General features: G+C 41.7%; 2 protein-coding genes and 1 pseudogene across 3 annotated transcripts in view; all 3 read left to right on the forward strand.

Annotated features, from left to right (window-relative positions):
• Positions 1-25,109, forward strand: part of LOC106548984 (uncharacterized) — a 95,102-nt pseudogene that overhangs the window by 30,133 nt on the left and 39,860 nt on the right. The window lies entirely within an intron of this gene.
• LOC148047591 (uncharacterized) lies at positions 1,568-5,418 on the forward strand. The gene has a single exon (XM_087711705.1). The coding sequence runs from the start codon at positions 1,681-1,683 to the stop codon at positions 3,019-3,021; it is 1,341 nt and encodes a 446-aa protein (XP_087567831.1). The 5' UTR covers positions 1,568-1,680; the 3' UTR covers positions 3,022-5,418.
• LOC148047592 (uncharacterized) lies at positions 13,612-24,303 on the forward strand. Its single transcript, XM_087711644.1, is given in 3 exon segments — positions 13,612-13,727; positions 20,984-24,065; positions 24,067-24,303. Coding segments are annotated over 2 exon segments (1,884 nt in total). The 5' UTR covers positions 13,612-13,727; positions 20,984-22,287; the 3' UTR covers positions 24,173-24,303.

Consider the following 25,109-nt stretch of genomic DNA (forward strand, 5'->3'; position numbering starts at 1 on the left):
GGTGAACAGGATGCCAATAAGAGCTCTCTGGACAACTGTAAATAACAATCAATGTTGAAAAGGAAGAAAATCAAGCCAGAAATCAAAATATTTTCCATTCCCTGCAGAAAACCATACAAATCTGCTCCTCCTCCAGCAGCTGTTTGAGAGAGAAAGCCAAGAAAGAATGAGCAGATTATGCAGAACTCAACGATATATTACATGAGAGGTGAAGGGGGGTTATTTATAATTCAGCAAAAGAGGAAATAAAAACCTGGAAGTCTGTTGGGAGGAAAAGATCAATAGTAAAGTCATATAGAAGAGACAATAATGCAGGTGACAGTAATGTGAGGAAGAAGACTGCTTGAATAAAAGTACCATTAAACAAGGTATTGTTTACTGAATGTGGCAAAAGCTATGCTCACAACAGCTCCCTTGTGGTTCATGGAAGCATCTCCACACAAGAAGGAAGCCACAAAAGTGCTCCCAATGTGGTAAATGCTTTAGTGAGCATGGCAACATGGTGCTGCATCCGATAACTCACAGGAGGGAGAAAACATAACGGTGCAGATTGTGTGAAAGTTTCATTAGAAATTTCCAGGTCTTGAGACCCTAAAGGACGCATACACAAGAATAGAACCATTTGAACATCCTTTTTATGGGAAAAGTTTCACTGAGAATTCCATCCTGATGAAGCACCCGAGGACTCTCACAAAAGTGAAACCCTTTGAATGTCCTGATTGTGGAAAAACATTTAGTCACAATTTCAGTCTGGTGATTGATCTGTAGATTGACTCCAAGGAGAAACTGTATGAGTGTTTATATTGTGGGAAAAGCTTCATTATAAACTCTATTTCACCAGAGAACTCACCCAGAAGAAAAACCCTTTGAATATCCTATTTATGGGAAAGTCACAATTCCAGCTGGTGATACATTAGAAGAAAATGCTTTGAATGTTCTGATTTTTGGAAAACTTTCAGTTATAATTCCATCTTGGTGATACCCTAGAGGAATCATAAATGAGAAAAACCCATTAATTGTCGGAGAAATTTCTGTCGTAATTTCCACCTGGTAAATACATCAGAGGATTCGCTCCATGGTGAAATCTTATAAGTGTCAAGATTGTGGGAAAGGTTTCATTAGAAATTCCCAACTCCTAAAACACAAGACCACACACATAAGAGAAAAAACATTTGAATGTCCTGACTTTGGGAAAAGTTTCAGTCGGAATTCACACCTGGTGATACACCAGAGGACTCACACAGGAGAGAAACCTTTTGAATGTCCTATCTGTAGGAAAAGCTTTAGTAATTATTGGACCCTGGTGACACACCAGAGGTCTCACACAGGAGAGAAACCCTATGAATGTCCTGATTGTGGGAAAAGCTTTCATCGGAATTCCCATCTGGTGACACACCAGAGGACTCACACAGGAGAGAAACCCTTTGAATGTCCTGATTGTGGGAAAAGCTTCAGTCAGAATTCCAACCTGGTGAAACACCAGAGGACTCACAAAGGAGAGAAACCCTTTGAATGTCCTGATTGTGGGAAAAGCTTTAGTGATAATTCCTCTCTGGTGACACACCAGAGGACACACACAGGAGAGAAACCCTTTGAATGTTCTGATTGCGGGAAACATTACAGTCATAATTCCCACCTGGTGATACACCAGAGGACTCACACAGGAGAGAAACCCTTTGAATGTCTATCTGTGGGAAAAGCTTTAGTAATAATTCCTCTCTGGTGACACACCAGAGGACACACACAGGAGAGAAACCCTATGAATGTCCTACCTGTGGGAAAAGCTTTAGTAATAATTCCTCTCTGGTGACACACCAGAGGACTCACACAGGAGAGAAACCCTTTGAATGTCCTATCTGTGGGAAAAGCTTTTGTAAGTATTCCTCTCTGGTGACACACCAGAGGACACACACAGGAGAGAAACCCTTTGAATGTCCTACCTGTGGGAAAGGCTTTAGTCAGAATTCCTCTCTGGTGACACACCAGAGGACTCACACAGGAGAGAAACCCTTTGACTGTCCTGATTGTGGGAAAAGCTTCAGTCAGAATGCCAACCTGGTGAAACACCAGAGGACTCACACAGGAGAGAAACCCTTTGAATGTCCTGATTGTGGGAAAAGATTTAGTGTTAATTCCTCTCTGGTGACACACCAGAGGACACACACAGGAGAGAAACCCTATGAATGTCCTACCTGTGGGAAAAGCTTTAGTAATAATTCCTCTCTGGTGACACACCAGAGGACACACACAGGAAAGAAACTCTTTGCATGTCCTATCTGTGGGAAAAGCTTTAGTCAGAATGGCGTCCTGGTGATACACCAGAGGTCTCACACAGGAGAGAAACCCTTTGAATGTCCTGATTGTGGGAAAAGCTTTTGTCAGAAAGGCGACCTTGTGATACACCAGAGGTCTCACACAGGAGAGAAACCTTGTGAATGTCCTATCTGTGGGAAAAGCTTTAGTCAGAATTCCAACCTGGTGAGACACCAGAGGACTCACACAGGAGAGAAACCCTTTGAATGTCCTGATTGTGGGAAAAGCTTTAGTGATAATTCCTCTCTGGTGGCACACCAGAGGACACACACAGAAGAGAAACCCTTTGAATGTCCTGATTGTGGGAAAAGCTTTAGTGTTAATTCCTCTCTGGTGACACACCAGAGGACACACACAGGAGAGAAACCCTTTGAATGTCCTATCTGTGGGAAAAGCTTTAGTCAGAATTCCAACCTGGTGACACACCAGAGGTCTCACACAGGAGAGAAACCCTTTGAATGTCCTATCTGTGGGAATAACTTTAGTCAGAGTTTCAACCTGGTGATACACCAGAGGACTCACACAGGAGAGAAACCCTTTGAATGTCCTATCTGTGGGAAAAGCTTTAGTATTAATTCCTCTCTGGTGACACACCAGAGGACACACACAGGAGAGAAACCCTTTGAATGTCTTGATTGTGGGAAAAGCTTCAGTCGGAATTCCCACCTGGTGAAACACCAGAGGACACACAGGAGAGAAACTCTTTGAATGTTCTATCTGTGGGAAAAGCTTTAGTCAGAAATCATCCCTTATTGCACACAAGATAATCCATATGAATAAAGGTAGATGAGTTTATAGACTGCTTGAATTGAATTTGTGATCTCCCATTGAAAGTATAGGTAAGAAATTGATTGTTCGAATTTTGTGCTGATTCATTTTGCTCAAACATTTCTCATGATTAAAGTTGCAAGTGGAGTGAAATGGAAAGTGTCTAACTGCTATTTCTGGTTAACAGCAAAGCTTCTGGATATTTCCTTTTCCAGAATTAGAGGAATTCTTCAAAAAGGAATTTTGGATGGAGTTTTTTTCTGTTGATTATGGAATTCCCACATGTGGAGTTTCAGTCTTCTACCTTGGTTTTGCCCGATTTTCAATCACAGAATTCCACAGCCCGCATAAAAGTAGTCCTCAAGATTTAACTATGATGGGCTTTGAATTAAGTGTTTTAATCAGCTGAGAAACAATTTGGACACAGCTTGCATGGGCTGCGCGACAAGCTATGTCGTATCTGGTTGGGAGCAGCTGCAGGAGAAGTCAGATTGAGGTGCAACAAGTGTAGGGGAGTCTGCCTGCAATGCTCTTAAGCGGGTAAAACATCCCCTGAAATTAAGACCTGGTGCTTATTTTGGGGCCTAAAAGAAAATAAAACTGGGTCTTATTTTGGGGAAAACAAGGCTATGTATATATGTATAATCTGTCCCAGCACTTCCAGGTATATTTAATGATAACTCTGCAATTCTATGAACTCATGATTGACCCAAGTCAAGAAATAAATTTCATAACTGAATGGGTATTTGACATGTATATTGAAAATGTAAATAATTAATGTAAGGGGTTACGTTAGCATTTTGGCATCTTTGCCTTTTATTGTAATGGATGCCTTTGGATCTCTTTTTTTAAAAAAAGAGAAGAAGGCGGGGCTTAGCAGTGAGAAGACGGAGTTTCAGGCTATTCCTGAAATTCCCCTATTCCGAAGGAAATTGGACGGGTCGTTTCGGACCCTAGCTGTCCCGGAGAGACAGTGAAAGGTTAGGGGAGATCCAGTGACCTCAGAGACGTTCGCAGGTCTCTGGGGGGCTTGGAATTTAACCCCTTTTGCCAGTTTCTTCTGGATTAGCTGCAAGCTAACCGAAACTGCAGGTTGCCCCTAAGAATGGTGGGAGTGGTTTCAACTGGTAAGCTGATTTTATTACTCAAAGAGATACGGTCTGCATTAAAATTTAAGCTAATTGAAACCAAAGAACAGAAGAATCTAGTGGCGAATTGGTTTTTTTATGGATTTATGGCCGGTGGTTACCCTATTTCTTAAATGTTTTAAATGATATTTACGTGGATAAAGGAAAGATTAATCCAACATTCCCTCTGGCTCTCCTTAAGTGGGCTGTAAACCAATTTACTACAATTTGGCTTCTTACAATCTGACACTTTTATTGCTTGGCTGTGTTGGTCTAAGATCAGATAAGATAGCACAGCTCTCAGTGTGTTCTTTCTTGCAAATATCTTAAAGCTTCTAGCTGCGTCACAACATGGCGTCTATACATGCTTCAAATGATTCGTTTCAAATGATTTTCTCCGCATTTCAAAAGTTGTTTGACACATATGAAAGATTTGAAAAAAAGCTGGACTATTTAACATTAAAATATGAAGAAAAAAGTGAGAACGTTGAATGTTCCTGAAATACAAATGAAGAATGTCAGAAATGAAGTTTCTCAACTTGCTGACATGCCGGGCGTCTGGTTTACTTCGGAGGGAGAAAGAGATGCAACGCTTGAAAGGGGGGCAGCCATACAGAAGATTTATTTCAAAAGACAGAGCGCAGGAGGAATGAGAAGCATTAAAGAATCTATACTTTATGAAACATCATTTGCAGAATTTTCGATACCACCCTTGAGAATTAAAGACAAACTGAAAAATGCAACAAGCCTAGGACAACGTTATTATTACATCAGAGGCATCCTAAGCAAAAAGGTATTCCTGTTTGGACTTGCTTATAAAAACATTTGGTAAACCTGTTCCACGAATGGCAATAGGACTAAGGAGATTTTGTTATTGGAGAGACATAGGCTGATAGATGGAAGAATACAATTTAAAATTAGCTAAATCTAATTACTCTTATTTGTAATAGACATAGCTGAATAATAATTGATATTGATAGTAATGTATATAATGTGGAGTTGATATGATAAATAATAATTGGATATGAAAAGGGAAGGTTGGAAATATTTTTGGACCATATACAAAGGTTATTAATCACAATAATTATCACTATTAAAAAATAAAATAAAATATATACAGTTAAATGTTAACTAATATGGGGAAAATGTTACGATATACGATATAATTACATAAAGAAGGGAGAATGATAATAAACCATACTGCATGGAAGATGGAATTTTTGGTATTAAATATTATGGATGTTCAGCTAAAACAGGATATGAGGATTTGATGTTAATAGAGGGTTTTACAAACAAGTAAATGAAATGTCAGCATGTGGTTATGGATTAAATCTTTGGCATATTTAAGGATGAAGGATATTTAAATAACTGTAGTCAACTAAAAGTGGAGGTATAATGATGTCAATATGGTAAACATTTGAGTTAAGATATTTGAATTAATATGAATTAATTGAAGAGATGCACCAAAACATGTTGTAACCAGCTGATATACTTTTTTTTATAATATATACCTGTGTTCTTTTTTTTTCCCCTTGCCTTGTTTTTTGTTCTTTTTGTCTTCTTTTTTTTTCTTTTTTTCTTTTCCCACTGTTGTGGGCATGTATCGTTTAAGAAACAAAAATTATTATTATTATTATTATTATTATTATTATTATTATTATTATTATTATTATTTTAATAATTATAGTCAAATGAAAATGGATAAATGATGATGGTGACATGTATGAATATTTGAGTTAAAATACTCGAGTTAACATGAATTATGTTTGTTGACTGTGGAAGAGATGCACGAAAGTCTATTTGTAACCAACTGATACACTTTCTATAGCATGTAAAGAAAGATGTTGTATTTGTTTTAAATTAAAAATTATTTTTTAATAATAATAATAATAATAATAATAATAATGATAATAATAATAAATTAAACTTTTATGTGAATCTTACAGGCAAAAGAATGCCAAAGAGAGCACTGTGGAGAACTGAATCACAAGCAGCATTAGAATGCAAAGGAAACCAAGGCAGCAATCAAAAACTTATTAGTTCCTCTGGAAATCCCCAAAACTCTTCTTCCCCAGCAGCTTACAGATAAGGAAGACAAAACCAGGACAAGAGTTTTGAGCTGGACCCAAATATAGTGTATCTGGAAGAAACGTATCAAAATATCAAGGGGAATAATTTCCTAGTTCAGAAAAAGAGGGAAATGATCTGGAAGTCAGTGGAAATGATAAAGGTCTCTTGGACAGCCAGATAAGGCAGACCATAATTCAGGCCTCGTCCTTTGAGGAAGGAAACAGTTACTTGAATCCATGTTCCATCCAACAAGGGATTGAGAGTATTTTTGATGTCCCTGAGAATCTAATAATGTAAGTAGTTGAAAAGATCCATAGATCTGCCTATTGTGGGAAAAGCAAAGATTGTAGAATTATGCTCGAGGGGATCCACACTGGAGAAAAGCCATATCAGTGTTCCCAATGCAGCAAAAGCTTTAGTCAGAACGGCTTCCCAGTTGTTCATGGAAAGGCTCACACTAGAGAAAAGCCCTATCAGTTGTCCCAATGTGGCAAAAGCTATAGCAAGCAGGCCAGAGAACTCACACGAGAGAAACCATATGAATGCCCAGATTGTAAGAAATATTTCAATAGCAATAGCAGTTAGACTTATATACAGCTTCATAGGGCTTTCAGCCCTCTCTAAGAGGTTTACAGAGTCAGCATATTGCCCCCAAACAACAATCCGGGTCCTCGTTTTACCCACCTCGGAAGGATGGAAGGCTGAATCAACCCTGAGCCGCTGAGATTTGAACAGCCGAACTGCAGAACTGCAGTCAGCTGAAGTAGCCTGCAGTGCTGCATTTTACCACTGCGCCACCTCGGCTCTATTTCAGTCGAAAATCCAGTTTGGCAATACACCCGGGGGTTCACACAGGAGAGAAGCCTTTTCAATGTTCTGACATTGGGGAAAGGAATGGTATTTGGGAGTGGTTGGCACAGCAAGTCAATATTCTTTTTGTGCATGAAGATTTTGCTCTAGGGCTGTTGTTTTTTATAATGGGGGCAGAGGTTGGCAATGTCTGGGGAAGGAAAGGCATGCTTTCCACAAAGCAAAGGCTGGTTATGGGAACAGGGAGGCCTAAGCTCATTGGGCTGGAGATGTTAAATGTCAAAACATTGGCTGGGCTTCTCATATTTATTGCAGCAGCCACAATGCGAGGAGCTGCTCTTTCGGTACACACACTGCAATTCCATGGGGTGGGGCCATGCCCCCTCAGCCAAGTTCCTCACTGAAGAGGTAGCAGAAAAGAGATTTCCAAAGCCCAACTCCTGACTCTGATTCACAAATGATGGTGCCCAGTTGCCCGTTAAAGCAGAATACGTTGCATATAATTATCCACTGCATTAGTAGGAGTCCCAGGATTTCTTGTGTGCAATTTCAAAAATGTTCATAGCCTGGCTTGTACACCAGTTAATCTAAATTTGGCCTCAGAAATCCTGGTTGCAATAAGCTAAGGCAGGTTCAGGAAGCAATCATAGGAAATGAGCAGTCTTTGATTATCTATTAAGGCACAATCATGGCTGCAAATAATTTTGGGGAATGTGCTTGCTTCAAACCTAACTGAAAGCTAGAAAGTGACATATCTAAAAAGAATTGGCACAGAAAATTGCACACTATACATTTCTTTTCTATATAACAGAACTTCTGTGCTGGCTGCTAGACCTTCATGGGTTGAAAGCTCTCCTTTTTGGGGCCACTGCCATAATCATCATGAGAGTCCTCTGCTGCCTCCACCAGTGTGCTTCCCCTTGTCCCAGTGGCCTGAAAATCACCTCCCATTTCAACAGACCCCAAGTACGGATGCCAGGCAAATATCCCTCATGACATTCTAGGTATAAAGAAATACAGAGACCATTCTAATAGTGTGTACATCGGGCAATATATGTAAGTACATGTAGCCCAAAAGGGGGGAATTGTGGCAAGCCCCGCCGTCACCCAAGAATGAAATATTTTGAGGAATATTAAAAAAGGTAGAATATTCTATTTCTCCAAAGGAGAAATGGAGAAACATGTTTTTAAAGGCAGAAAGTAGCCCCCAGTCTTTCCTAATAGCCTACAGCAGATGCTCATTAAGAAATCCTGAGTCATATTCACAAAGAAAATACCTTCACCTCCAGGTGATGGGATTAAGGACAGGACATGACCTTAACCCAGATGCCCTGAAACTTTTTAAATGTGGCCAATTCATGGACCCTCAGACTTGGGGGGGGGGAGGGCACGGACCAGCTGTGTGGGTGTGGCTAGGTGGTCATGTGACTAGATGGGCCAATTCAACAGTCCTTTGAACAATGCACACAATATGGTGGAAAATGTTTCATTTCTAAAAAACCATTGTGCTGCTCTTTTAAACAGTTTTTGAGAATGAAAGAAATGGGTATTGGCAGCATTGCTGTGAATGTGGGGGTAAGATAATGTAAAGCTGTCTTCCCAACACATGGGAGATGCTTCTATTTCTTTCATTCCTCTCAGGGCTTCTTTTAAGGCTGCTTGGAAAGATGGTTTAATGGTGGACAGGACCACAGGTTTTGAGGCCCTGGGGAAAATGAGCATATGGGTGTGTGTGAGAGAGACAGATGTATACCCGCTCTTGGGCTGCCTTAGGGTTTCCTATTCCTGTGTAAGAAATGTATTCTGCTTGATTGTCTTGAGTCTTAGGTATGGTTGAGCCTTGTTGGGTAGATACAATCTGTTGCTAGATGGGTAGAGGGCTAATCCTATAGAGCCGAGGTGGCGCAGTGGTTAAATGCAGCACTGCAGGCTACTGCTAGATCAGCAGTTCAGCGGTTCAAATCTCACCGGCTCAGGGTTGACTCAGCCTTCCATCCTTCCGAGGTGGGTAAAATGAGGACCCAGATTGTTGGGGGCAATATGCTGACTCTCTGTAAACCGCTTAGAGAGGGTAAGAAGGGTAAGGTATGAAGCGGTATATAAGTCTACTGCTAAGTCTACTGCTATTATGTTCTGAGGGAGAAGATCTTTTGTGTTGTAGATAAGGTGGTCCAGTCTTTCTGGGGCTGTTAACAAAGGTGGGGGCTGCTTTCCAAGAACATATTTCTCTTTTTCTCATCCAGGGAGGTATAATATTCTGCCTTTTTAATATTTCCGAGAAGATTTCATTCTTCTGGGAAAGGGTGGGTGCTAACTTTTTACAATCCATCCCTCTTGCCAAAATGTGTGGGTGGAACACATGTTATTGGCAAAAGATTAAACATTGATCATATCAGAGAGACTTGATGGGTGCTTTTAATTGTTCGTTTGTTTAAGTTTTTTTTATTTTCAAACAAACAAAAACAAACAAAACATGAAACATAAAACCCTCATCAATTAGAATTACATATAGCATGTCATTTGGTTACAAGCATTTGTGCCTCACCGCTTTCAATTGTGTATAAGATCACAGATTATCCATCAAACATACATAAATATATCATTATCATTGTACATCATATTGTTCAGTTGCAATTGGTGTTTCTTCATTTTAAACAAATGTTCTAGAAATTAGCAATATTTTTGCAAAGAACTCTCCAACATTTTATATTTGTGCATCACTTTTTCCAATGGTATACCCATAATGTATATTATTTGTTCTGCCCCTGCAATGCAGATAGCTGGGGGCATGCAGTTAAACCCCACGCTTAGGACATTCTTTTCATCAAGTTTATTATCAGGCATTCTTAATAGCAAAACTTATAGTTCAGTGTTAAGATACTTCTGACTTTCCTTGATCTGTCCCATCACGTAGTGTAAAAAGTCTGTGGTTTCTTATATCCCTCGATGAGCGGAGACGCGTTCTGCCCCATCCCAGTTAACAAAGGGCGATTCAGAGAGTGACCGGTAATAAATCACTTTTCCCGGGCAAAATACCCACTGCCCAATCAGGGAACACAGATGTGATCACATGTTATGGAACTACATTTCCCACAAGGCAGTTCTGCCTACATTTCCCATAAGGTGGCTGCATTTCCCATGAGGTAGTTTCTTAAAGGAGACAGTTCTTAATTCCTACATTAGCTATATACTGTTGGGACAGCACATTATTGGATATGATAAAGCTTCAATAGTTGAGAGCCAGACTGGAATTTTCAAATAATATTGCCTTTTGATCTCCTAATTTAGTAACAAAACCTCCCGAATATAGTGTCTTCTAAAATAGCCCTGTGTTTTAGTTCCCTTATACCATAGAAAAGCATGCCATCCCAACAAACCAAGTCTTCTGGCAGTGGCCGCTCTGGGCGTACGCTCTATGATTGTTGTCCAGCTGCCGGCAGAGCATACAACCACAGGCGTACGCTCAGAGTAGCCACTACCGGAAAAAGCTATGTGGCGGCGGTGGCAGCATAGGTGCCCTGGCTCTGTGGGGAGAGTTAGGCCAAGGCATTGTGAGGCTGGGAGGCACGTGAGCGAGAGGGGAAGCCGCTCGTGTAACCACCTTCTCCAGCCATGCAGAGCGCCATTCACTGGAAATTCAAAGGGGCCAAGCCACGGGAGCTGGGCGACGGCGAACAGGTGCTCACACGGCTTGGCAATACCCCTAGGTCAGTGAATGGCGTTGTGCCCGGCTGGAAAGGGGGTTTGCCGGGTGGCTGCTCGTGTGATCTCTTCATGGCTGCTGTGTTGCGCTCTGCAACAGCAACAGCACAGCCATTCGCTCATGAGTCTGTTCCCGGCTCTTTGAGAGCCCGCTCGCAAGAGAGCAGCCGCTCGGCAACCCCCTCTCTTCAGCTTCCCACAGGGCCATTCACCAACCTAGCGGTTCCCCAAAGGCACCAAGCAACGGGATCACCTTTGCCTACCCCCGGTTCCCGCGGCTTGGCACCTTTGGAATACCACTAGGTTGGTGAGCAGTGTTTTGCCTGGCCGGAGGGGGGTTGTGCAAAGGGGCTTATTTTGGGGGGGGGCTTATATTTTTGCCCACCTGAAAAATGTGGCAAGGCTTTAGTTTCAGGACATGTTGTATTTTTGGGGAAACACGGTATTTCCCTTTTAAGAATCTTCATTTAGCCAAATTGGTTTTTCTTGCTTCATCCCTGAGCAGAGTCCATTTCTCACATACCTTGGTCCATGTGCCTATTCTTCATTCCTGTCTGGACAGATAATTTGTCCCAAATCCAGGCCTCCATCAGTCTCCCTTGGGGAGATTTCACTGGGATCCTAGACTCTGAGCTTCCCATTTCCTGGTCTGTTCTTCCCACTGTCCGCGACAAGAGTCCAAGGCTCCACTCTTTTCTTTTACTTGGCTCCCTTGCAACTGTGGAATACACCACCCTCAACAGGTGAACGTACCTTCTAACCTGTGGCCAGCCCTCAGTTTTTCAGGCCAATGGCCTGGGAGGATTCTGTCCACCCAAATTACTCAGAGTATGGGTACCTCCTTTCCAGAATAGGGATCTGCTCAGTGATTCTCAGCCAGTCACCCAAGAATGAACCTCTCATTTGCCTTTTAACCCCTTCCCACGCTCTCTCTCCCTTTTACCCACAGAAGGTCCTCTACTCTGGCAAACCCCCCATGCTCTCCAGACTCTGTTGGTCTTTCTGCAGTTAGGAAATGCACAGAGGGAGCAAGATCCAGAGAAGGGATTTTTTTCTCAAGCACATTCACTCACAGAGACACATACTTTCTTTCACCTCCTGGGCTTTTAAAGTTAAAATTTAGAGGTACTCACCTTTCCAAACAGCCTTTGAACTCAACATTCAAAGCCCCTTTAATACCTTTGTTCCAAATGGCCAGGGTGTGGGAAAAATCCACCCACAGACTCAATGGGTCAGTGCCAGCAAGGGAGGCTTACCCAGGTCAGGTTAGTTTGGAGACCCATCTGGGTTGCCAAATTGTTGAAAGAAATGTCCATCTGGGTTCAGGTCCAAGTGGAAAAAACATTGGAAACATGGACCCTGCTTGGAAAGATGGTTTAATGATGGACAGGACCACGTGGTTTGAGATCCTGGGCAAAATGAGCATATATAATACATTAACATTACTATCTATACATAATTGTTAGAAGTTGAAAAGTATTATTATGTATACCTAAACAATATTTATTACTAGTATTGTGTATAAAGTATTGACCCAGACAATGCACTGTTCACCAAGCAGTTAAAAAAACCATAAATAAAATTATTATTTTTAAAAATCTACCCCAGTGGGGACAAATTATATTTATCAGTCATGGATTTGTGATTTTGGGGAGGGAATAAAGTGGGACAGTAAGATAGGAAAGAGAAAAAAATTTGGAAGAGCTTATGGCTTTGCTGGATACTGCAAGAGTTCATTGCAATGAATGTGACTTCTTTTTTTCTATTGGAGACGTCTGATGCATAGAACCAAAGCCTCAGAAGGCAAGAAAGAGCAATTGGTATGGTTCCGGGTATAGAAATAAAAATATTTTTTTACCATGTATTTTTTAGAAGCTTCAGCAACTTACTGGGGCAACTCAGGAACTCTGCTTATGACTCACAGATATTTTGTGAAAAGGAGATGCTGGCTAGGAAATTCTGGCCTCAAAATCTGGAAGACATTCAGGATGCAGAAGAATGAAACTGAACGTTGTGTTTCTCTAAGACATTAAAATTAACATGACGGAAATAGCAGAATATATAAAAAACAACCCTCTGTACAATAAAAAGATAAATAGACATTGGGAGAGGGGAAAATTTCTTCTACCATATATAGGAAATCGTGCCATCTTTCTTAGGCTCCATTTCTAAGCCCTGCTGCATATATTTCTCTATGTGATCTAATGGGAGACTTCAGTGGAAGCAAATTTACAGAATTTATACTGGGCATTTAGCAGATATAAAATTTCCTCTTCCAAGAATGAAACTTGGTGGTTGACGCTCTTGGATGCAGCCCTGGCCAGCAGGAGTGAAGCTCGTTCCCTTGGAGTGTCTTGCCTGATGCTGCTGCCATGCCCTAAAATCCTGGGAGCCTCAGAGTCATAAAGTTTTGGCATGTAGAGAGGTTTTGATCTCCACTGAGAGTCACCCCTAAGAAAGCTGATTGTGTAATTCTGTAAAACCTTTATGAACTTTTAGGGCTCAGCACATAGCTAATCTTCACAAGTAACATCACATTTCACTATTTCACTAGGCTCAGTTGCAAAGTCGGTTGCTAGAAGTCAAAAACTACTTGAATAGCATTTAATCAGGGGAAACCTTTTGCAAACGCCTCAGGTAGAAACTGGAAATAGATTTTTTTTCTGCCTCCTATCTGGAGATGGTGCTCAAATAGGCAACACCTGTGCCTACAAAAGCGGATAATACCTGGGGTTGAGCTTAAAGGAGTTAAAACCATCGAGTACTAAATTGCTAGAAAGGTTGGAAAGCGACGGGAAGAGTAGAAGAAAGAAACTTTTGAAAAAAGCACCGTTGGGAACAGCTGAATTTCCTGTTCCGTCCGGATCACTCATGGGAGGAGAGTGTTGTGCAGAGCGGCTTTTGTGCTCTTCCCATGGTCGAAGCAGCAGCTGGAAGGTGAGTTGAGGGCGGGTGGGAGGAGAGTCCTGGGAGCAGAGAAGCAACTGGGCTGAAGCATCTCAGCTGCTGCTGCTGCAGTTTCCTTCCCTCCCCGAATTTAAGCCCACTGGGGCTGCACGCTGTGAAACTGGTGGCTGCAATTTTCCTCCTGGTGGGAAGATTGGAAAAGTCTCTTCCAAGTGAAGGTGGATCCTTTGGGAATGGCTTCCCTCCAGAGGTTGTGGGGGCTCCCATCACTGGAGGGTTTGTGACAGAGCTGGGAGGGACCTTGCAGGGCTTCTATTCAGACGCCCTGATCAAGCAGGAGACCCAACATCATTTCAGACAAATGGCTGTCCTGTCTCTGATTAAAAGCCACCAGGGATGGAGCCCCCACAACCTCTGAAGGGAAAACCTTCCACTGGTTCACTGTTCTTAGTGCCAGGAAGTTTCTCCTTAGTTCTAAGTTGCTTCTCTCCTTGATGAGTTTCCATCCAGTTCCTTGTCCTGCCTTCAGGGGCTTTGGAGAATAGATTGACACCCCTCCCTCTTTTGTGGCAACTCCTCAAGTATTGGAAGATGGCTATCATGTCTCCCCTAGTCCTTCCCTTCACTAGACTAGACATACCCAATTCCTGCAACCCTTCTTTTTATTTTGGCCTCCAGGCCCCTAATGCTCTTTTCTGCATTCTTTCCAGAGTCTCAACAAGTTTTTATGATATGGTGACCAAACTGTGTGCAATTGTCTAAGTGTGGTCTTACTCTTTATAAAGTGGTACTGAAACAGCATGGGGTCCACCATTGAACCCCTAAATACTTAATCAGGCTACTTGTCTTATTCTAATTCTAAAACTTCAAAATCAAAACTCTGCTTATGCTCTTTCACCTAAAGAACAAGAATAAGGAACATATTTCTTTCTGCTTGAAACGCAGGAAGTTAGGTCTTTCGCAAGTAGGAGGAAACTGGGTGGGCAGTTAACCACATTATCTTAGTCATAGAGCGCAGTTTATGAAAATCAAAGTTTTGGCTATTTTTTCTTTTTGCCTGAAGATAGATGCAAATAATGAATTCAGTAGCTCTGCTGTGTCTCTACTGCCCATTGCTTCCTTGCCACCATCGCCCATTAGTGCGCTGACTGTTTCCCTGACTTTTTTCTTTTTTCTCCACCATCTCAGAAAATTAGAATATTACATGCACTCATTAAAACAAGGATTGTACATAGAAGAATATCTTACCTCTGAAAAGTATAACCATGCATATGTACTTAGTACTTGGTTTGGGCCCCTTTTGCAGCAATTACTGCCTCAATGCGGCATGGCATGGAAGCTATCAGCCTGTGGCACTGCTGAGGTGTTATGGAAGACCAGGATGCTTCAATAGCAGCCTTCAGCTCTTCTGCATTGTTCGGTCTCTTGTATCTCATCTTTTTCTTGGAATTTCCCCGTAGATTCTCTATGGGGTTCAGGTTAGGCGAGTTTGCTGGCCAATCAAGCACAGTAATCCCACGGTCGTTGAACCAGGTTTCAGTGCTTTTGGCAGTGTGGGCAGCTGGAAAATGAAGTCAGCATCCCCATAAAGCTCGTCTGCGGAAGGAAGCATGAAGTGCTCCAAAATCTCCTGGTAGACGGCTGTGTTGACCCTGGTCTTAATGAAGCACAGTGGTTCAAAGTCCTCTTTTCTGATGAGAGCAACTTTCGCCAAAAGCACCAAAATCTGGTTCAATGACTGTTGGATTACTGTACAATCCTTGTTTTCTTGATTGCATGTAATATTCTAATTTTCTGAGATGGTGGATTTGGGTTTTTCATGAGCTGTACGCCATAATCATCACAATTATGACAAATCACGGCGTGAACTATCTTGCTTTGCATGTAATGAGTCTTATCTCATATATTAGTTTCACCTTTTAAGTTGCATTACTGAAATAAATGAACTTTTGCACAATATTCTAATTTTTCGAGTTTCATCTGTACATGGTAAATTTGAGGTTTGTAGGCTTTACGGTTCTGGAGATTTTGTGAACGCGTGAGTGGTATTTTGCTTTTATATATATAGATTTTTCACTATTTCCCACACTCCTTGCATTGTTTTCTCCTTTAGGATTTTTATCCATGAAATTTTGCTTAGGCTATGAATTTCTTAAAATCAGCTCTTCTAAAGTTTAAGACACTTGTTGGATTATATTTTATTCCTTGTGTTTGCATTATATTGAATTCCAGTAAGGTTCCGACAACTTCAACTCCTTCTATCGCTTCTCTATTAGTAAGAATTAGGTTGAGTAGTTTTTCCTCTAGTTCCCTCCTCTACCTTTTAGATGACAAAGTTGTCAGCTAAATTGGTTAGGAATCTGTTCAATCTCCTACTTGCTGTAGAGTTTGTCCCCCAGTTGATATCAGGGTAGTTAAAGTCTCCCATTACATGTTTTTTTTAATATAAAGTTTTATTTTTTCATTTTCGTAGCATATAATCACATGTATACTATTACATAGGCAACATCGTATTGTATTATTAAATGTTTAGGTCAATTCATCTTACCATCAACTCCCTAAAACAATTATTGGCTCTTCTACTCTCCATGCATCATATTTGCACGTTATCCATCACTTTCTTTTCCCTCTCTCCTATCCCTCCCTACCTCCTCTCTTCCCTCTGTCCCCCTCTCCCCCTTTTCCCTCCTCTCTTCCTTCTCTTCTCTTCTCTACTTCCCCTTCCTCTCTCCTTTTCTCTCCCCTTTCCACTCCTCCTTTCTCTCCTCTTCCCCCCCTGCCCTCTCTCCTATCCCTCTCTTCTTCCCTTTCTTCTCCCCTCTTTCAGCTTCTGAGCGAGCTCCCTTTTATGATGATGGTACTTCTAATTCCTTTTCAATATACATATTTTATTTTAACATATATCTCCCTCCCTCTCTTTTAAAAAAAAATTGGACAAAAAAGTATACATATACATATATCATTGTACTTTTAAACCCCCCACCCTACCCCAGCCTAATTTTGGCCGAGATGTAGACCTGATTACAATTCCCAGCTATTTTCATCACTATATTTATATAATTATACATCCTTACATCCTCCAGATATTTTAACCTTTATTTAATTATTTTCCATTATCATATTCAACCAGTTAGCAACTCCATTTTATTATCATATTTAGGAATAATCCCCCTTAGCTTTATATTTTCCCATATAACAATTTCTAGTTGTGTAATTTTTTCCTAGTAAGTCTTTTATCTCACTTCTCTGTTCCTGGCTTATCCCTTTTCTTTGTTTTGAAACGTCCACCATCTTCAATTTTCCCCAAGCCACCATCAAAGAGCCATCTTGATCTTTTGCAGAATAAAAAATAGAGAGAGAAAAAAGAAAACTTCTATTTCCCAGTTTTTTGTTCTTAATGTTTTTTTCCTTCCTATTTTTCACCTCTCATTATAGTTGCTCAAAATATATTAATTGGAACAAGTTTGCATACAGCCAAAACTCGGGTATGTTTCTTCCTCCTGCTTTTCCAAGTTCTGATTTATGGCAGTTGGTTAATTAAAATTTCCTACACAGGCAAGATTAGGTTATCAGTTGTCAGTGAGGAGATAGTGCTTTTTTCTTGATCTTTCCCCCTTGTTGCATTCCCTTTCTCATTAATTGGGGTTGCTTAAGATATGTTTGTTAAAAAACACTCGGACGCAGTAAATCTTCACGCTCCGAGGCTCCTTTGAAAACACAATCTTTTCAAGTCGAAAACCAAATTTAGAGTTGCTATTTGAGCGGGTTTGTCACTTTTGTCTCCTTTCACCCTTTCTGTCTGAATTGTTTCAAACAAATGGCTTTTGGGGGGAGGGGGAGGCTAGTGTTTCAACCCTCCATTTTTCCTTTTCTTTATTTCTTTCTTTTGGAAAAAATCCCGATCTGACCCTCAATATTATTTATGCTCTCAAGATTCTTTGCCTTTTCCAAGTTTGATTTATGACTGTGGATTTGATGAATTTTCTTACCGGTCTTTCATCTCTTCCTCACACTCCTCTTCTGTTGCTTTGGCTAGAAGTCAGCTTCTTGTGCAGCCATATTGCCATGCTGCTGCCTCTACTCTGATTCAGAGGGCAAATCTCTGACCTGCGAGGGACCTGTTGCTTCCCCCTGGATCTGATGAGAGCCCCCTTTTCACCCCATCTCCAGTGGGCTTCTGATCTAAAAAAGATCTCGGAGATGGTTTGTCTGACAGGGTTCATGTAAGGCTCTTGAGAGGCCACACACCCCCATGACTGTCCAGCTGGAGAACCTCCGGTCGACTCTCTCCCATTAGATCTGTTATTGTTATTTTATTATCAAAAGTTTTTTTTATTTTTATTTTTCAAAATAGACACAACACATTCTTTACATACTGTAGAAAGTATATCAGTTGGTTACAAAAAATTTCGTGCATTTCTTTCACAGTCACCCATGATTCATATTAATTCTAGTATTTTAAATCAAATATATTTATACATATTACCATCATCCTACCCCCATTCTCGTTTGAGTATAATTATTTAAACGTCCTTCATCATAAAACATACCAAAACTCAAGACATAACCACATACTGGCATCTCATTTGCTATTTCTAGTATCCCAATAACACTATTCCTTATGGCCTATTCTAGCTAAACATCAATAACGTTTAGTAACAAAGGTTTCTAATCTTTCTTTCCAAATCACTGTTTACAATTTACATCCAATTTCCCTAAGTTGTACCCGTACCTATATATACATTGTTATCATTATCTCTCCTTTATTTGACTATGTCCATTATCATAATTTAGTTCTTTTTTTAATTAATCTTTATATGTAACCAAACCATTTCTCAACTTCCTTTCATAGGTACCATTCAATATTCATATCCAATTACTACTTGTTATACCAATACATATGTATACATTATTATCATTTTCAATTGTTTATTTAACCATATCTATTGTCACTAAATTTCACTAAGTCCAACTAGTTTTAGATTAAACACTTTCATCTATCAGCCTGTATCTTTATAGTAGCGAAATAGTCTCATGTCTTCGGCCATTTGTGGCATCAGTCCTCTAATCATCTCCTTAATCAAGTTTGTATGGACTCTTCTTTGCAACTCCTTGTTTACTGATTCTCTCATGTAGTTTCGATGCATTTCTTTTTCCTTAATCAGCTTGTCTTTAATTGTCAGTGTTATTATCAATTTCTCCCTTTAAATCCATACGTTCTTTTATTTTTTCTTCTTCTGTGTCTTGCCATCTAGGGTAGGGTTCCCATCCATCTAGTAAGGGATAATTTGGTAGGTCATCGCTGGGTTGATTTTCAAGCTGTTACCCCTGAGGACGTGGACAAGGCCATGAGAGCTGTAGGTGCCTCCACATGCGTGCTGGACCCGTGCCCCTCCTGGCTGGTTGTCAACAGCAGGGAGGTGACACGGGGCTGGATCCAGGCGGTTGTTGCCACCTCCTTACGGGAGGGGGTCTTTCCCCCAGCTTTAAAGGCGGCGGTGGTGAGACCCCTCCTGAAGAAACCATCTTTGGAGCCAGCCGTTCTTAACAACTATCGTCCAGTCTCCAACCTCCCCTTTGTGGGGAAGGTTGTTGAGAAGGTGGTGGCCTTTCAGCTCCAGCGGTCCTTGGAGGAAGCCAGTTATCTTGATCCATTCCAGTCTGGCTTCAGGCCTGGCTACAGCACAGAAACCGCTTTGGTTGCATTGACCGATGATCTCTGGAGAGCCAGGGATGGAGGTCATGCCTCCATCCTGGTACTCCTTGACCTCTCTGCGGCTTTCGATACCATCGACCATGGTATCCTTCTGCGACAACTGCGGGAGGTGGGGGTGGGAGGCACTGTTTTACGGTGGTTCTCCTCTTACCTCTCGGACAGGTCGCAGTCGGTGTTAGTCGGAGGGCAGAGATCGACCCCCAGGCCCCTAACATATGGGGTGCCGCAGGGTTCGGTCCTGTCCCCCCTTCTTTTTAACATCTACATGAAACCGCTGGGCGAGATCATTCGACGGCACGGGTTAAAATACCATCAATACGCGGACAACACACAGTTGTATCTGTCCGCCCCGTGCCAACTCAATGAAGCGATGGATGTGATGAGCCAGGGCCTTGAAGCCGTTAGAGACTGGATGGGGGTTAACAAGCTTGTACTCAACCCAGATAAAACCGAGTGGCTGCTGTGCTTCCCTCCCACTAATTGGTCAAGTGTTCCATCTCTCAGGCTGGGGGGTCCAATACTACACCCCTCAGATAGGGTCCGCAACTTGGGAGTCCTCCTGGACCCACAACTGACTTTTGAACACCATTTGTCGGCTGTGACCAGGGGGGCATTTGCCCAGGTTCGCCTGGTGCACCAGTTGCGGCCCTACCTGAACCGGGAGGCTCTCACAACAGTCGCTCGTGCCCTTGTGACCTCTAGGCTTGAATACTGCAACGTGCTCTACATGGGGCTGCCCTTGAAGAGTATTCGGCGACTTCAGCTAGTCCATAATGCGGCCGCGCGAGCGATCGTGGGTGCACCCCGTTTCACCCACGTAACACCTATCCTCCGCGAGCTGCACTGGCTGCCTGTTGATCTCCGAGTGCGCTTCAAGGTGCTACTTGTCACCTACAAAGCCCTGCATGGTATTGGATCTGGGTACTTGAGAGACCACCTACTGCCAATTACCTCCACTAGGCCGATACGATCCCATAGATTAGGCCTCCTCCGAATTCCATCAGCCGGCCAATGCTGGCTGGCAACTACCCGGAGGAGAGCCTTCTCGGTGGCTGCTCCGACCCTCTGGAACGAACTTCCCGTGGAGATTCGTACCCTCACCACCCTCCAGAACTTCCGCGCAGCCCTTAGGTCCTGGCTATCCCAACAGGCCTGGGGTTAAAGATTTCAACCCCACTCGAATTGTATGACTGTTGTGTTTTTAATGATGTATCGTTTTTATGTCTGTGATTGTTTTTCCTCCCTCCCCTTGAGCTGTGAGCCGCCCTGAGTCCCCCCAGGGAAGAGGGCGGCATACAAATAAAGCATCTCTCTCTCTCAAAGCATCTCTATCAATATTCCACTTTTTTCATTTCCAGACAGAAACCATTCACCATAGATGTCAGCAATAGGTTAAGTGAAGGTTACTTGAACAAGGATGTCATCAGAGATGTTGTAGACAGAATTTTCAGCCCTTATTTGCACTGAGGACTTCCATGAGCAAAAGTGGTGTATACTATTCTTCTTTTTTCAACTCATCTCTCATCATTTTACAAAAAATTAAAGTTATACTTTTCTTTGAATCTTACAGGTGAACAGGATGCCAATAAGAGCTCTCTGGACAACTGTAAATAACAAGCAACATTGAAAAAAGAAGAAAATCAAGCCAGAAATCAAAATATTTTCCATTCCCTGCAGAAAACCATACAAATCTGCTCCTCCTCCAGCAGCTATTTGAGAGAGAAAACCAAGAAAGAATGAGCAGATTATGCAGAACTCAACGATATATTACATGAGAGGTGATGGGGGGTTATTTATAATTCAGCAAAAGAGGAAATAAAAACCTGGAAGTCTGTTGGGAGGAAAAGATCAATAGTAAAGTCATATAGAAGAGACAATAATGCAGGTGACAGTAATGTGAGGAAGAAGACTGCTTGAATAAAAGTACCATTAAACAAGGTATTGTTTACTGAATGTGGCAAAAGCTATGCTCACTACAGCTCCCTTGTGGTTCATGGAAGCATCTCCACACAAGAAGGAAGCCACAAAAGTGCTCCCAATGTGGTAAATGCTTTAGTGAGCATGGCAACATGGTGCTGCATCCGATAACTCACAGGAGGGAGAAAACATATAACTGTGCAGATTGTGTGAAAGTTTCATTAGAAATTCCCAGGTCTTGAGACCCTGAAGGACTCATACACAAGAATAGAACCATTTGAACATCCTTTCTATGGGAAAAGTTTCACTGAGAATTCCATCCTGATGAAGCACCCGAGGACTCTCACAAAAGTGAAACCCTTTGAATGTCCTGATTGTGGAAAAACATTTAGTCACAATTTCAGTCTGGTGATTGATCAGTAGATTGACTCCAAGGAGAAACTGTATGAGTGTTTAGATTGTGGGAAAAGCTTCATCATAAACTCTATTTCACCAGAGAACTCACCCAGAAGAAAAACCCTTTGAATATCCTATTTATGGGAAAGTCACAATTCCAGCTGGTGATACATTAGAAGAAAATGCTTTGAATGTTCTGATTTTTGGAAAACTTTCAGTTATAATTCCATCTTGGTGATACCCTAGAGGAATCATAAATGAGAAAAACCCATTAATTGTCGGAGAAATTTCTGTCGTAATTTCCACCTGGTAAATACATCAGAGGATTCACTCCATGGTGAAATCTTATAAGTGTCAAGATTGTGGGAAAGGTTTCATTAGAAATTCCCAACTCCTAAAACACAAGACCACACACATAAGAGAAAAAACATTTGAATGTCCTGACTTTGGGAAAAGTTTCAGTCGGAATTCCCACCTGGTGATACACCAGAGGACTCACACAGGAGAGAAACCGTATGAGTGTCCTGTTTGTGGGAAAGGTTTCAGTAATATTTCCCACCAATGATACACCAGCGGACTCACACAGGAGAGAAACCTTTTGAATGTTCTGACTGTGGGAAAAATTTCAGTCATAATTCCTTTTTGGTGAAACACCAGAGGACTCACACAGGAGAGAAACCCTTTGAATGTCCTGACTGTGGGAAAAGCTTCAGTCAGAAATTCAACCTGGTGAAACACCAGAGGACTCACACAGGAGAGAAACCCTTTGAATGTCCTGATTGTGGGAAAAGCTTTAGTGTTAATTCCTCTCTGGTGACACACCAGAGGACACACACAGGAGAGAAACCCTTTGCATGTCCTATCTGTGGGAAAAGCTTTAGTCAAAATAGCTACCTGGTGATACACCAGAGGACTCACACAGGAGAGAAACCATTTGAATGTTCTATCTGTGGGAAAGCTTACAGTCAGAATTCCCACCTAGTGAGACACCAGAGGACTCATACAGGAGAGAAACCCTTTGAATGTCCTATCTGTAGGAAAAGCTTTAGTCAGAATAGCGACCTGGTGATACACCAGAGGACTCACACAGGAGAGAAACCCTTTGAATGTCCAATTTGTGGGAAAGGTTTCAGTCAGAATTCATTTTTGGTGACACACCAGAGGACTCACACAGGAGAGAAACCCTTTGCATGTCCTATCTGTGGGAAAAGCTTTAGTCAGAATGGCAACCTGGTGATACACCAGAGGTCTCACACAGGAGAGAAACCCTTTGAATGTCCTATCTGTGGGAAAGCTTACAGTCAGAATTCCCACCTAGTGAGACACCAGAGGACTCATACAGGAGAGAAACCCTTTGAATGTCCTATCTGTAGGAAAAGCTTTAGTATGAATTCCTCTCTGGTGATACACCAGAGGACTCACACAGGAGAGAAACCCTTTGAATGTCCTGATTGTGGGAAAAGCTTTAGTAGGAATGGCAACCTGGTGATACACCAGAGGACACACACAGGAGAGAAACCCTTTGCATGTCCTATCTGTGGGAAAAGCTTTAGTCAGAATAGCGACATGGTGATACACCAGAGGACTCATACAGGAGAGAAACCCTTTGAATGTCCTATCTGTGGGAAAAGCTTTAGTCAGAATTCCTCTCTGGTGACACACCAGAGGACTCACACAGGAGAGAAACCCTTTGAATGTCCTGATTGTGGGAAAAGCTTTAGTGATAATTCCTCTCTGGTGACACACCAGAGGACACACACAGGAGAGAAACCCTTTGAATGTTCTGATTGCGGGAAACATTACAGTCAGAATTCCTACCTGGTGATACACCAGAGGACTCACACAGGAGAGAAACCCTTTGAATGTCCTATCTGTGGGAAAAGCTTTAGTCAGAATTCCTCTCTGGTGGCACACCAGAGGACACACAGAGAAGAGAAACCCTTTGAATGTCCTATCTGTGGGGAAAGCTTTAGTTTTAATTTCTCTCTGGTGACACACCAGAGGTCTCACACAGGAGAGAAACCTTTTGAATGTCCTATCTGTGGGAAAAGCTTTAGTCAGAATTCCAACCTGGTGAGACACCAGAGGACTCACACAGGAGAGAAACCCTTTGAATGTCCTGATTGTGGGAAAAGCTTCAGTCAGAATTCCCACCTGGTGATACACCAGAGGACTCACACAGGAGAGAAACCCTTTGAATGTCCTATCTGTGGGAAAATCTTTAGTATTAATTCCTCTCTGGTGACACACCAGAGGACACACACAGGAGAGAAACCCTTTGAATGTCCTGATTGTGGGAAAAGCTTCAGTCGGAATTCCCACCTGGTGAAACACCAGAGGACACACAGGAGAGAAACTCTTTGAATGTTCTATCTGTGGGAAAAGCTTTAGTCAGAAATCATCCCTTATTGCACACAAGATAATCCATATGAAGAAAGGTAGATGAGTTTATAGACTGCTTGAATTGAATTTGTGATCTCCCATTGAAAGTATAGGTAAGAAATTGATTGTTCGAATTTTGTGCTGATTCATTTTGCTCAAACATTTCTCATGATTAAAGTTGCAAGTGGAGTGAAATGGAAAATGTCTAACTGCTATTTCTGGTTAACAGCAAAGCTTCTGGATATTTCCTTTTCCAGAATTAGAGGAATTCTTCAAAAAGGAATTTTGGATGGAGTTTTTTTCTGTTGATTATGGAATTCCCACATGTGGAGTTTCAGTCTTCTACCTTGGTTTTGCCCGATTTTCAATCACAGAATTCCACAGCCCGCATAAAAGTAGTCCTCAAGATTTAACTATGATGGGCTTTGAATTAAGTGTTTTAATCAGCTGAGAAACAATTTGGACACAGCTTGCATGGGCTGCGCGACAAGCTATGTCGTATCTGGTTGGGAGCAGCTGCAGGAGAAGTCAGATTGAGGTGCAACAAGTGTAGGGGAGGCTGCCTGCAATGCTCTTAAGCGGGTAAAACATTCCCTGAAATTAAGACCTGGTGCTTATTTTGGGGCCTAAAAGAAAATAAAACTGGGTCTTATTTTGGGGAAAACAAGGCTATGTATATATGTATAATCTGTCCCAGCACTTCCAGGTATATTTAATGATAACTCTGCAATTCTATGAACTCATGATTGACCCAAGTCAAGAAATAAATTTCATAACTGAATGGGTATTTGACATGTATATTGAAAATGTAAATAATTAATGTAAGGGGTTACGTTAGCATTTTGGCATCTTTGCCTTTTATTGTAATGGATGCCTTTGGATCTCTTTTTTTTAAAAAAGAGAAGAAGGCGGGGCTTAGCAGTGAGAAGACGGAGTTTCAGGCTATTCCTGAAATTCCCCTATTCCGAAGGAAATTGGACGGGGCGTTTCGGACCCTAGCT

Source organism: Thamnophis sirtalis, unplaced genomic scaffold (genome assembly GCF_051295495.1).
Source record: "Thamnophis sirtalis isolate CommonGarterSnake01/CBP01778 unplaced genomic scaffold, rThaSir2_p1.2 scaffold_3, whole genome shotgun sequence".
Lineage (NCBI taxonomy): Eukaryota > Metazoa > Chordata > Lepidosauria > Squamata > Natricidae > Thamnophis > Thamnophis sirtalis.

Excerpts from the sequence above, each read along its gene's own strand:
- LOC148047591 (XM_087711705.1), top strand. The coding sequence starts at position 1,681 with ATGTCTATCTGTGGGAAAAGCTTTAGTAATAATTCCTCTCTGGTGACA.